Source organism: Numenius arquata, chromosome 2 (assembly GCF_964106895.1).
Source record: "Numenius arquata chromosome 2, bNumArq3.hap1.1, whole genome shotgun sequence".
Taxonomy (NCBI): Eukaryota; Metazoa; Chordata; class Aves; order Charadriiformes; family Scolopacidae; genus Numenius; species Numenius arquata.
Window position 1 is genome coordinate 77,982,942 of NC_133577.1, and position 10,960 is coordinate 77,993,901.

General features: G+C 61.9%; 1 protein-coding gene across 1 annotated transcript; it reads right to left on the bottom strand.

Annotated features, from left to right (window-relative positions):
- Positions 1–708: 708 nt before the first annotated feature.
- Positions 709–10,562, bottom strand: SHISA8 (shisa family member 8). The gene is made up of 4 exons (XM_074144352.1): positions 10,015–10,562; positions 1,770–1,894; positions 1,528–1,668; positions 709–1,025 (listed from the first exon to the last, which is right to left on the bottom strand). The coding sequence occupies exons 1-4, from the start codon at positions 10,560–10,562 to the stop codon at positions 709–711; spliced, it is 1,131 nt and encodes a 376-aa protein (XP_074000453.1).
- Between the last annotated feature and the right edge of the window lie 398 nt (positions 10,563–10,960).

Here is a 10,960-nt window from a genome sequence, read left to right on the forward strand (position 1 = left end):
TTAGTTTTTCATGTAGCTGCTTGAAGGGTTTTGCAGTTGGCCCTGGGAGCTGTGTTCCCATCATGTCCTCCATTGCGGGGTTTTCCTGGGCTCTGCAGCAGTGGGCTTTGCACCCTGCTGCCCATGGGGAAGGGGGTGGACTTTTGGGAGCAGCACGGGGTCCCCCAGCCAATCCATACCGAGGCCATACAGTTTAATGTATTATTTATTGACAAGGCGGAGGCTGGGGCAGTGAGGAAGGGGAGGCTGAAGAGGGAAGGAGGCTGCTCAGGCTCTGCTGGCAGCGCTGGGACAGTGCTTTGAGTCCATTGCTCTTCCCCTACCTGGTCACAGGGGCTAGGTGGGGTGTCCCCCCCCATCCTTGGGTGCTGTGGTCTGTCCAGCATCACCCCCCCCCCATCCCCTGAGCAGCGCACTGCTCTGCCAATGTGCCCCCCGGCTCAACCTCTTCGTGCGGCGGGCTGAGGATGCCCAAAACTTGTTGCCTGGATGAGAGGGACAGCCTGGCCCATGGTGCCTCCTCGATGGTGAAGTGCAGCCGGCAGCCCCCGTCCCCGGGAGAGGGAGGACGGTGTGTTTCCCACCATGGCCAGCTGTCATGGTTTACATAGAACGTAGGATGCTCTGCTCTGGTGGGCTGCCCCACTGGGGAGGCCGTCAGCTGTCCTCAGGCAAGGGGGCAGCCCTGATCCCCGATGGCGCCGGCCGTCAGACGGTGACCTCGGTCTTGCTGTTGGTGGCGAGGTGCCGGGGGGCCTGGCCGTACAGTGGGGTGGCGGGGACAAAGGCCTCAGGCGGCCCCTCAGGGCGCAGAGCGGACAGGCCGGGCCGGCGGGGGCCCCGGGGGGGGGCCCCTTCCCAGCCCCCCGGGAAGGCTGAGCCCCCAGGCAGCTTGGCGCCCTTGGCCTTGGGTGGGGGGCAGCCCTCGGGCAGCGCCGGGGCCTCGGAGGACGGGAAGGGCAGGGTGCTGGCAGGGGCCACCTCCGGCCCGCCAAACCGCCGGTAGAAGTCCTCAGGGGCGCTCTCTGTGGGGACAGGGGTGTGGTGTCACCCCCACGGGGACACCCCCCTATGCCAGCATGGGGGGGCCCGATGGGGGATGTTGGTCTGGGAAGCTATGAGGCCTGCAGGGGGGTTCCTGGGTGCTGATTGGCTGGGGAATGGGGGGATCTTGGCCATGGATTGGCTGGGGAGTGCAGCGGGGGATCCCGGCCATGGATTGGGTGGAGGGTGCTGCAGGGTTTGAGGAGGTCCTGGGCACCAATTGGCTGGGGAGCGCAGTGTGTCCATGGGGGACCCTGGGCTCTGATTGGCTGGGGAGTGCAGTGGGATCCTGGGTGCTGACTGGCTGGCAGTAGGGGAGCTGCAGAGCCTCTGCCGGGCACAGCTGCCCCAGGAGCCCTGGGGGACTGGGGTGCCCGTCCCACCCTCTGTAGCCCCCATCCCTCCCCACCCGCCTGCAGGGCCCACAGGGTACAACCCCACCACCTTGGGCACCATCCCGGCCCACGCGGCAGCGGCACTCACCTCCAGCCTTGAGGGTGGCGTAGGTGGTGTAGGCGGGAGCCGGCAGGGCCAGGCCACTGGCCAGTGGCAAGCGCTTGCCATGGCTGTGGGGCCGCCCCAGCGAAGGGGCGATGGCCACCGCGTTGTTCAAGGGCGGCTTGTCTGGGGGTGAGGGGGCAGAGGCTCAGCCATGGGCAGTGCCCTCCCCGCCGCCTTCATTCACCCAAGGGAGCTGGTTTTTCCCCACTGCTCCCGTGCCTTACCTGTGCCGTTCCTGGGGGGCCCCCGGGCCAGCCCCTCGCCCAGCGGGACCTGCACACTCCCCATGAGGCCGTCCATATGCTCGGAGGGGCTGTGGCCCGGCTGCTTCAGCAGGTCCGTCAGCGTCCTGGGGAGGAGGCGAAGGGCTGTTAGGGCAATACCCTGCTCCCCCGGCCCCACCAATGCGTCCCAGCCCAAACGTGCCCCCCCCCCCCCCCCTTTGGAGGCAGCCTGGGGCTAGTAAATGGCCACTGGGAGCAAGGAGCGCACCCAGGCTCCAAACCCAGCTTTTTGCAGGGGGGCTGGTGAACCCCCACCCAACAGTGAATCGGGGTCTGGCTGGGGCTGAGCCCTCCTGGGGACAGAAGCATCAGTGGGCGAGGACAGCAAGGGAGACGCGTGGCTCAGAGTGAGCTGCAAGAGTACGACAAACCAAGCTGGAGGAAGCTGAACTGATGGTGGCTGGACCAACACCTTGGGGATGTTTCCCCAGAGCGAGAGCCTGGTGGAGGGGAGGAGAGGAAGCGACACCTCCACTCAAATCCCTTCAAAGCGGAGAAGACCCTAAGGAAGGGATTAGAGGGGCCACTTGCACCTCATCGGGGAGGAAGATGAACTAACGGCAGCCTCTGGCGCACGCGCTGTCCGTGCATATCGCCCTCCTCGTAAGTAACAGCATTAAACATTAAACACCATTACATAAGATAAAGCCCTGTTTCCTTTAACATTCATGGACAGAGATGCTGCAATCCCACCGCGGCACACTGGCAGTGCCGGAGCGGGACATGCTGATGGTGCCAGAGCAGGGCACACTGGCGTGGCAGAATGGGGCAGACTGGTGGTGCTGGAGCAGGGCACACTGGCAGTGCCGGAGCAGGGCACACCAGCAGTGCCAGAGCGGGGCACACCAGCGATGCTGGAGCAGGGCACACCACTGGTGCTGGTGCAGGACATGCCCATGCGGCATTGCAGCCTTTAGCTGCAAGTCCCAGGGCAAGACGGGATGCTCCTGCTGGTGTAGGGCTTTGTGAGGAGGAGACCCGCCATTCCCTCTGCAGACACTGGCTCTGCATGACTGCAAGGGTGCAGAGATGTCCACTTGGGGCTTTTTTTGGCATCCTAATCCTTGGCTCATGATCAGCACTCCTCACACCTCAAAGGCTCTGACACACAGAGGGAGCTGCGGCAGGAGATCATGGTTAGCAAGTGGCTGGACGATAAAACAGCAGATTAAATTCAACATGCATAAATGCAAATTGGAGAGGAAGGGGGGGAATAATCCTGACTTGGTGGATGTGTCAGCTTATGGCTCCAAAGCACTCAAAAGCCCAGCGAACCTGGTGCAGGGAATTGCCAGGGAAGAAAGTGAGAACAACAGGGAAAGCAATGGGTTATGCCCAGCAATGCAGATGCTCGGGGAGCCCCAAGGACTGTTCCCGGGATATTTTATCTTCCGGTTTGTATCCAGCCAACATCACAGGGTGATGGCTACAAAGGGAGGGTTGCTTGCCCTTTGGGTTCATTTCACATCATTCTTGGGGAGCTTTGGTAACAACCGCCCTAGGATCACTTAATCTTCAAATGGGCCAACAGGAGCCTCTTGAAACTGAACAATGGGAAATGAGGGAGGAACAACTGTCGGCACCAGTACATACTGGGCGTTGACCAGCTGGAAGACAGCTTGGCAGAAAAGTGCTTGGGGGTCCCGGTAGCCATCAGGCTGACCATGAGCCAGCAATGTGTCCTTGGGGCAAAGGAAGCAAATGATCTCCTGGCCTGCACTAGGCAAAGCATTGCCAGAAGGTCCAAGGGAGGTGATCCTTCCCCTCTGCTCAGCACTGGTAAAACCACACCCAGAGTGCTGGGTCCAACTCTGGGCTCCTCAGTAAAGGAGAAACATGGATGTACTGGAGAAAGTCCAGCAAAGGGCCACAAAGACGATGAAGGAACTGGAGCATGTCTTCTATGAGGAGAGGCTGGGGGAGCTGGGACTGTTCTGCCTGGAGAAGAGAAGGCTCAAGGGGATCTTATCAATGCAGGTGAATATCTGAAGGGAGAGTGCAATGAGAATGGCACCAGGCTGACAAGAAGCGACGGGTGCAAATCGAAAAACAGGAAATTCTGTTTAAACAGAATAGACAACCTTTTTTCCTGCGAGGGTGGTCAAATGCTGGACCAGGCTGCCTGGGGAGGCTGTAGCACCTCCAGCCTGGAGCTATTCAAACCCCACAGACCCCCAGGAGACCTCCTGCTGCTGACTGACCCCAGCTCTGGGGCCAGCCAGGCTCCTTCAGCCATGGGTGCTGCACCCAGACAAGCTCTGGGTGTAAGCCCAGGCAGGCAGCGGGATGTGCCCGAGCAGGGCTGGGGTAGGAGCTGGTCCCCCAAGGCCATGGACGTGTGCTGTCAACCCGGGGAGCTGCCACCCTGTCAGCAGCCACCTTCCTCGGGGTGCATTGCTCCCCGGCCCCCTCCCCACGGGCCGCTGCCTGCTCTCCCGTGTCCCCAGGGCCCAGCGCTCAAACAGGCTTGTTTCACCAGGAAGTCCAATGTGATTTGACCTGGTTTTTTAAAATATTTTTTTTCCCTCGGGTCTATTTATGAAGCTTGAGCAATCCTTTATCTGTGACTTTTCCTCTCCAGATAAATCCATCAGCGCGCTTTCTTATAAGCCTGCCCTCCGTGCCAACCGCCTGGGGTGTGGATGATAACAATTAACAATAACGGGGTGAGCAGCTCTTAATGAGTGATTTAGCTAAGGTTGGAAGCGTGCACGAGCCCTCAGTGCCAGCAACACCAAGACTCACCTCCCGTGTACCACGAGCCATGCTGCCAGCCAGGGCTGTCGGCACAACCCCCAGGGCTGCACCCCCCTCCCTGTGGTGTGGTGGAAGGGAGGTGGACCTGGGGCAGTGACACTGTGCTGAGGACCTGCTGTCTCACTGTACACGTTTTTGGGGGTTTTATGAGCCCCAGCCTGGTCCCATGGCTGGGGGGCTTGGGGAAGGTCAGGCCATGTCTCCCTAGGTCATCTGGTGGTCTGTGGGACCGAGATGGCTTCAGGGTACAGATGGAGGTGGGGAACACAGGGCAGATGTGGCTTTAAACCTTCACTGATCATCTGCAACAAAACACTAACAAGCAGCACCAGTGAGGTCTCCATCCACGACCGTGGCCACGGATGCTGAGCACACAAGGCCATGTGTGAAGGGCACTGGGGCTGCATCCTGCTCCCAGCTACCACCTGAGCACAGCCTTGCTTGCCTCTGTGGGCACGCAGCCACCACCGTGGCAAGCCTGGTTGTGCCAATGAGTGCAACCCAGGTCCCCCAAACCAGCCTGGCATGAGCCCCGAGACTGAGCGAAGAGGCAGGTCTGGGAGCAGTGACGACAGAGGCTGCCAGATCCACGGCAAGAGCTGGCACATAGCTCTTGGTGGTCCCAAGCCATCCCTGGGGGAGCTGCCAGTGCATGAAATGGAGGTGCCTGTGTGGCAGTGAGACCCAGGGCCTGGAAGAGCATCCCAGCCTGGGGGCTGACCCACTTTTGGGAGGCCCAAGCCCCGCGCCCAGCAAGCCCAACGGGACAGCGGCTGCAAGCCCTGGGCAAGGAGACAGGAAATGATGGGAGGAGACAGAAACACAGCCGCTGGAGGAGAGATGATGGAGTGACGGGCAAAGTGACATTGCCCCAAGCTGGAGTGAACCCTTGGAGGGGAAGCAGAAGGTGGCAGCCACTGGCCGAGTGGGACCGTGAGGTTTGGAGCGGTGGTGGAGGAGATACGTGGCATGCCATGGCTTTGGGTGGGCTGGCACTCTGGCCAGCCATGCTGCCTCCGCACCCAGGGAGAGCGTTGCCATCACCTCCCGGGGGGGACATTTCCCATGGCCTATGGTGCACCTCCTCGGAGCACAGAGTGCCCCTCTGTGCAACTGAGCAGCACGGGCATGGTGGGACACCCACCCAGAGGGGCTGGGATGCTCAGGAAGGCTTGAGGGTACCAAGGCACCATTGCAAAATGACTTGCAGAGGGGAAAGATGGAGCCTGGGTAAAACATTGGGCAGTGGGAGTCAGCCCGCCTGACTGGACGTTATGTCCAGTCTGGGACGGGGGCCCGGGTTTCCCTCCCTGCCAGAGCTAGGTCCCCTCCCTCGTCCCCCAGAGAGCCAGGGTGGCACATGACGACTCACTGTGCTGCCTGCAAACACCTTTTCTAGGTCTTTGCTACCGTGTGCTAACATGGGCATTGACCGCAGGCACGGCTGCGGACTGGAGGGATGCCAGAGAAACACCCAGCACAGTCAGACATGCAGCGGGACCAGGTTTTGAGACCCCAAACAGCACAGGGGGACTCAGAGAGTGAAAAGCCGGCATCGGGGGTTTGGCTGCTGCGGCTCCCAGGTCACCTGCTCCCACTGGCTGTTTTGCCCCTCTCCAGCATCCTGCTGCCCCCCCAGGAGGCTACTCCTCATCCAACTCTTCCCATAGGGATGTCCACCCCAGCCATAACCTGCAGTCCCCCTGGGGAGGGTTTTGGGGGGACGTCTGCTCTCATGCGACAGGCGCAGCCAGATTCCGGCGTCCCGCAGGGACCCAATGTCCCCGGAGATCCGGGGCCTGAAGAAAAACACGGGCAGGTGTTTCTGACTCAACGCGGGGTTTGGCCAGGCTGAGCGACTGCCGGGGATGGGTGCCAAGCGCGAGCCGAACAGGAAGGAGAGGGGTTTGCGGGAGCCACCATAAGGCCTTGCGGGACGAAGGCGGATGGGGAGAGGGGGGACACACCAGGTAGCTTGAGCTGCTCAGGCACCCGCTCCCCTGGGTGAGCCAGCAGCCAAAGCTGGGAGGAAAAGCTGTGTTGGAGGCAGCCGAGGCACTGGGATCTTGGGACAAGCTGGACGAGGGTTCAGGCATCTCCATCTGGGAGGAGCTGGTGGGGTTTTTATGCCTGGTCGTTCTCCCTGGGCTCGGATCAAGATCAGGACCGTGACAAATGATGTCTGGATGCACAGAAGTGGTTGATCTTCCCCCCAGGTGGGAAGCCTGCAAGCAGCAGTGGCAGGAGCCGTCCCGGGGCAGCAGGCAGAGCTCCAAGGAGCAGAAAAACCCTGGCGGGAGGGAGGGATGGCAATGGAAACCAAGCCGGCCATGCAACAGGGAGCTGGCCCGAGGCCACGATGCGGTGCCTGAGGAGCAAATGAGAAGCTCCTACCTGAGGTGCTGGGAGGGAGGTGAGGTGGCACTGCCCATGCTTTGTGCTGTGCGTGGGTACAGGGGCGAGACAGCTAGAAATAGCCCTGCTCTCTCGGCAGCACCGAGACGAAACCTATTGCCCGGGCCAACTGGGCGCACAGTGGGATGGAGGTGACAGCATCCCTTGTTGGATGCCTGTGCTCGCATACCCAGCCCTGGGCACCACCTCTATCAGCCCAGCACCCAGGAGGCCATGCCAGGCTGATGCCTTGCCCAGTGCCCACGGCTCCGTACCTGATGCACTGCTCCTGCCCTGCCTTGGCTCACCGGCTGGCCAAGCTGCTCCCTGCCAGTCGCCATCCCTGTGGAACTAGAGCCGCTCACGGCTTATGTAGAAGGACGCAGGGCACAGGAGACAGTGAGACCTTTCCTGGCTTCTGCAGTAATGGAGGTGCCCTTCTGATTTTGTCCCACAAAGGCAGGCGAGGAAAATTCACCTTCTCCTCATCCTTACACCAGTGCCTGAAAGATCTGTGGCTTTGGGGAGGAAAGGCACCGATATCCCCAAAATCACTGGGAAAGTTCAGACTTGCATGAGCCAGAGGGAGGGGGGCAGATGGGGTAATGCATGGCTCCGGCAGCACAGAACTGAGGCTACCCACAGAAAAGACCCCCGGTGCGTGGCAGCAATCCCCCCAGCAGCTGGTGATGGGAGAAGGCAAGACCCACTGTCAGGTGAATGAGGACCCGGCTCCAGGTTTCCCGGGTACCAACCCCTCCCCAAGCGCATTATCTCCTTCTCAGAAGGGGGGTGGACACACCAAAAAAAGATGCGTTGGCGGGCGAGTGGAAGGGGAGTCGAGAGGCAGGGAGGCTGGCGGAGGCCGTATTGATCCTGTCAAGGTGCCAACTCTTCCTCAGGCGACGCGGAGGGGAGGCGTGGGCATGCGGCGGCACCCAGCCAAGTGGGGTCTGCAGCATGGATCCCCCCAAAATTTGCCTTGCACGGCTCAGAAGGGCCCTGTGACCCCCATCCATGCTCAGATATGACCCTCCTTCAAGCAGGGGAGCCAGCCTCAGCTCCCCTAAGTGGGTGCAAGGAGTGGGGTGGGTCTGAGAATGCGATGCAGCAGGTCCAGAGTTGGGGGTGCAGCACCCAGTGGCCACTCAAGCCCCAGGCAGGCAGGTGGAGGCAGGCACCCAAGGGGAGGGAGAGAGGATGTCTGTACTGGGGGGGGCTGCAATCGGAGCAGCTCTGTGACGGTCCTGGTGAAATAATTTCCTCCAGTCCTGCTTTTTTTTTTTTTCTTTTTTTTTACAGCTAAAATCCCTGAACAAAATGGCATTAAAATGGGTTTATCACCAGGCTCAATGTCCTCACTGGGAAGACGCGAAATAGAGCGTGCACACCACTGCTCGGTGAGGTGCTGGATTCAGATCAGCCCCTGGCCCCTCTGTCTGCCCCTGCAGCCCTCGCTGGGCCCCCTCTCCATCCCTCCCCCTTCGATTCAGGGCATGACCACAACACCACCACCTTGGTGAATCAGCCCCAGCTCCGCTCCTCTGTGTCTGTGTCCGTGCACACGAGTGTGCATGTGTGTGCATTGCATGTGCAGTGAGGGGAGGCCGAGGAGGGACAGCTCTGAGTCAGAGCCGTAGGGGAAGAGCTGTGCTGGGGAGGCTGGAGCTGCCGGCAGCCACTCTGAAGTGTTAAACTCATTGAATGTGACCAGTAAAAAAAAAAAAAAAAAAAATTTAAAAAAGAAGGGAGAGGAAAAAAAATCTACCTACGCGGAGGAGCTGTACAACATGACACCGAGGGGACAGCAAGGCAGCAGAGCTGCAGCCGGGTTGGGGGACACCAGCCCTGCCCTCCCTTGCCTGGCCTCGCCTGCATGTCCTGCCTGTCATGCCCTGCCCTGCCCCACACTGCCTGGCCCTGCCCTTCCCCAGGCTGGGGGGTGGGATGTCACCCGCACCTCCTGCCTGTTCCTGGGTGCCCCAGCCTCGGGCACACGACTTCACCGCCCCTGGGGTAGCCGTCAGTGCACCCTGCAGGGCTGAGGCCGGACCACTTGTGACACCTCAGAGTTGGAAGCCGGATGCGGAGGGCGTGGGGAGGCCGTGCAGCAAGGGGTGGGGAGGTGGGCAGAAACGGGGTGGAGAAGCATGTACCTGTAGCCAGGACTGGTGCGGAAGGGAGAGGGGAAGATGCACTGACAGCTGTGGGAGCCACATGGGAGTGGGGGATGGCACAGGGGGTCCCCGATGCTGAGGTGTGGCTAACACCCCAACCTTCCCCTGCCAGCCTCGCGCTCAGCCCTGGGAGGGGGCTGAAAAGCCAGGGTGTGGGGAACGGGGGGAGACTGCCCGGCTTTCTGCTGGAGGCCAAGCCCGGGGGGACATGCAGCCCCGTACCCCCCTGCAAGGGCGATGTCCCACCCTGGTGCAGAGAGACAGGCTTCCACGCACACCTATGTACACACACACACGTGTGTGCACATATGTGCACACACACACCGAGGAGGCGCAGCAGTTACGGCAGAGCTGTCTTTGCTGTCTCCTCTCCCCCTGCACTGCCGATGAGGCTGAGCCCAAGGGGACTGCGGTCCCGAGTCACTCCACGCACAACCAGACCCCATCTCGCCTCCCCCGCACATTGGGAACCACAGCTTTCGGCAGGGAGGGGGAGCCACGTCCTATGGCTGACACATTATCCACCCCACTTGTGGCGGGGACGGTTCTCCTGAGCCTGGGACAGGCCTCCTCCATGGACGCAGCAGGTCATTTTGAGAGGGGATGGGTGTACTATCACTCCTTCTCTTGGAGGCTGTTCTGGCTGGCAGCCCTCCCTGCTGGGGGAGGTTGGGGGGCTGCAGCCAACATCCCCCCCAATGTCTCAGCATGCCGGGATGGGGATTTTGGGGATCACCTCACCCTCTCGGCAGGCCCAGGGTCAAGCCAGGGCTCACCCTATGCAAGTGGCTGGGGATGTGGGCTGCCACCCATGGGGGGAACCGAGCAGGGCGAGTGGGGGGACCAGACCCCTTTACCTGGAGACGGTCATCTCCGTCTGGGGACCCTGTGCCTTCTCCAGGCCCAGCTTGGTGAAGATGCCCACCAGCACCATGATGGCCACCACGCCGCAGATGATGTAGACGATCATGTTGGTCTTGTCGCGAGTGGGGTCCTCGGGGGTTTCATCCACCCGGGCGGGAGGCTGGCCCGTGTTGACCCAATTGGGGGTGTCGTAGTTGGAGCAGCCGCTCTGGTCCAGCCGCCCGGGCTTGAACTGGCAGCAGAAGCGGTACCCGCAGGTCCCGCAGCAGTACTGGTAGATGCCGGCGTTGCAGTTGAACGGTGGGTCCCACTGCCCCATCACGTCGTAGTAACCGCGGCAGCGGTCCCCTCCCGGTGGTGCCGCCCCGGTGGGTGCGGGGGCCGTGCTCTCCGCCGGCGGTGCCTGGCTGGCGTTCCCGCTCTCACCGGGCGCCCCGGTGCTGGGCTCGCCGCTCCACACCCGCCCCGGCTCCAGCAGCACCAGGCAGCAGATACCCACGACGTAGCTCGGCTCCATCCGCCCGCGGCTCCGGGGGGCCATCCGGGCGAGGGGGCGAGTTAGAGCCGCTCGCCCGGGACCGGCCGCATGGCCGCCGAAGAGACCCGCGGAGGAGAAACGGGCTGGAGGAAGGGAGGGTGATGGGGGGAAAAAAATAACTGAGGGGAAAAAAAAGTGCGAGGGGACGTACCCCCTCCTCGTCTCTCTCCAGATCGGCCGACGAGCAGAAATTCAGAGCAGGAGGCGAGGCGGGCGGCGGGGGAGAGCCGCCGCCTCCCGCCGGCCGGGGAGGGGACGCGGCGGCGGGCGGCGGGAGCGGGCGGGCGGGCTGGGGGCCGGCGGCCGCCCCATCCCCGCGCCTCTGCCCGCGCCTCCCGGCACCGCGCTCCGCGGAGGAGAGAGGGGAGGCAAGAAAAGGGAAAAGCAGCGAAACCCCTTCG

Excerpts from the sequence above, each read along its gene's own strand:
- SHISA8 (XM_074144352.1), bottom strand. The coding sequence starts at position 10,562 with ATGGCCCCCCGGAGCCGCGGGCGGATGGAGCCGAGCTACGTCGTGGGT. Across the intron at positions 1,669-1,769 it reads GCCCCCCAGGAACGGCACAG|ACAAGCCGCCCTTGAACAAC; the intron begins GTAAGGCACGGG and ends CCTCACCCCCAG. Across the intron at positions 1,026-1,527 it reads CGCCACCCTCAAGGCTGGAG|AGAGCGCCCCTGAGGACTTC; the intron begins GTGAGTGCCGCT and ends CTGTCCCCACAG.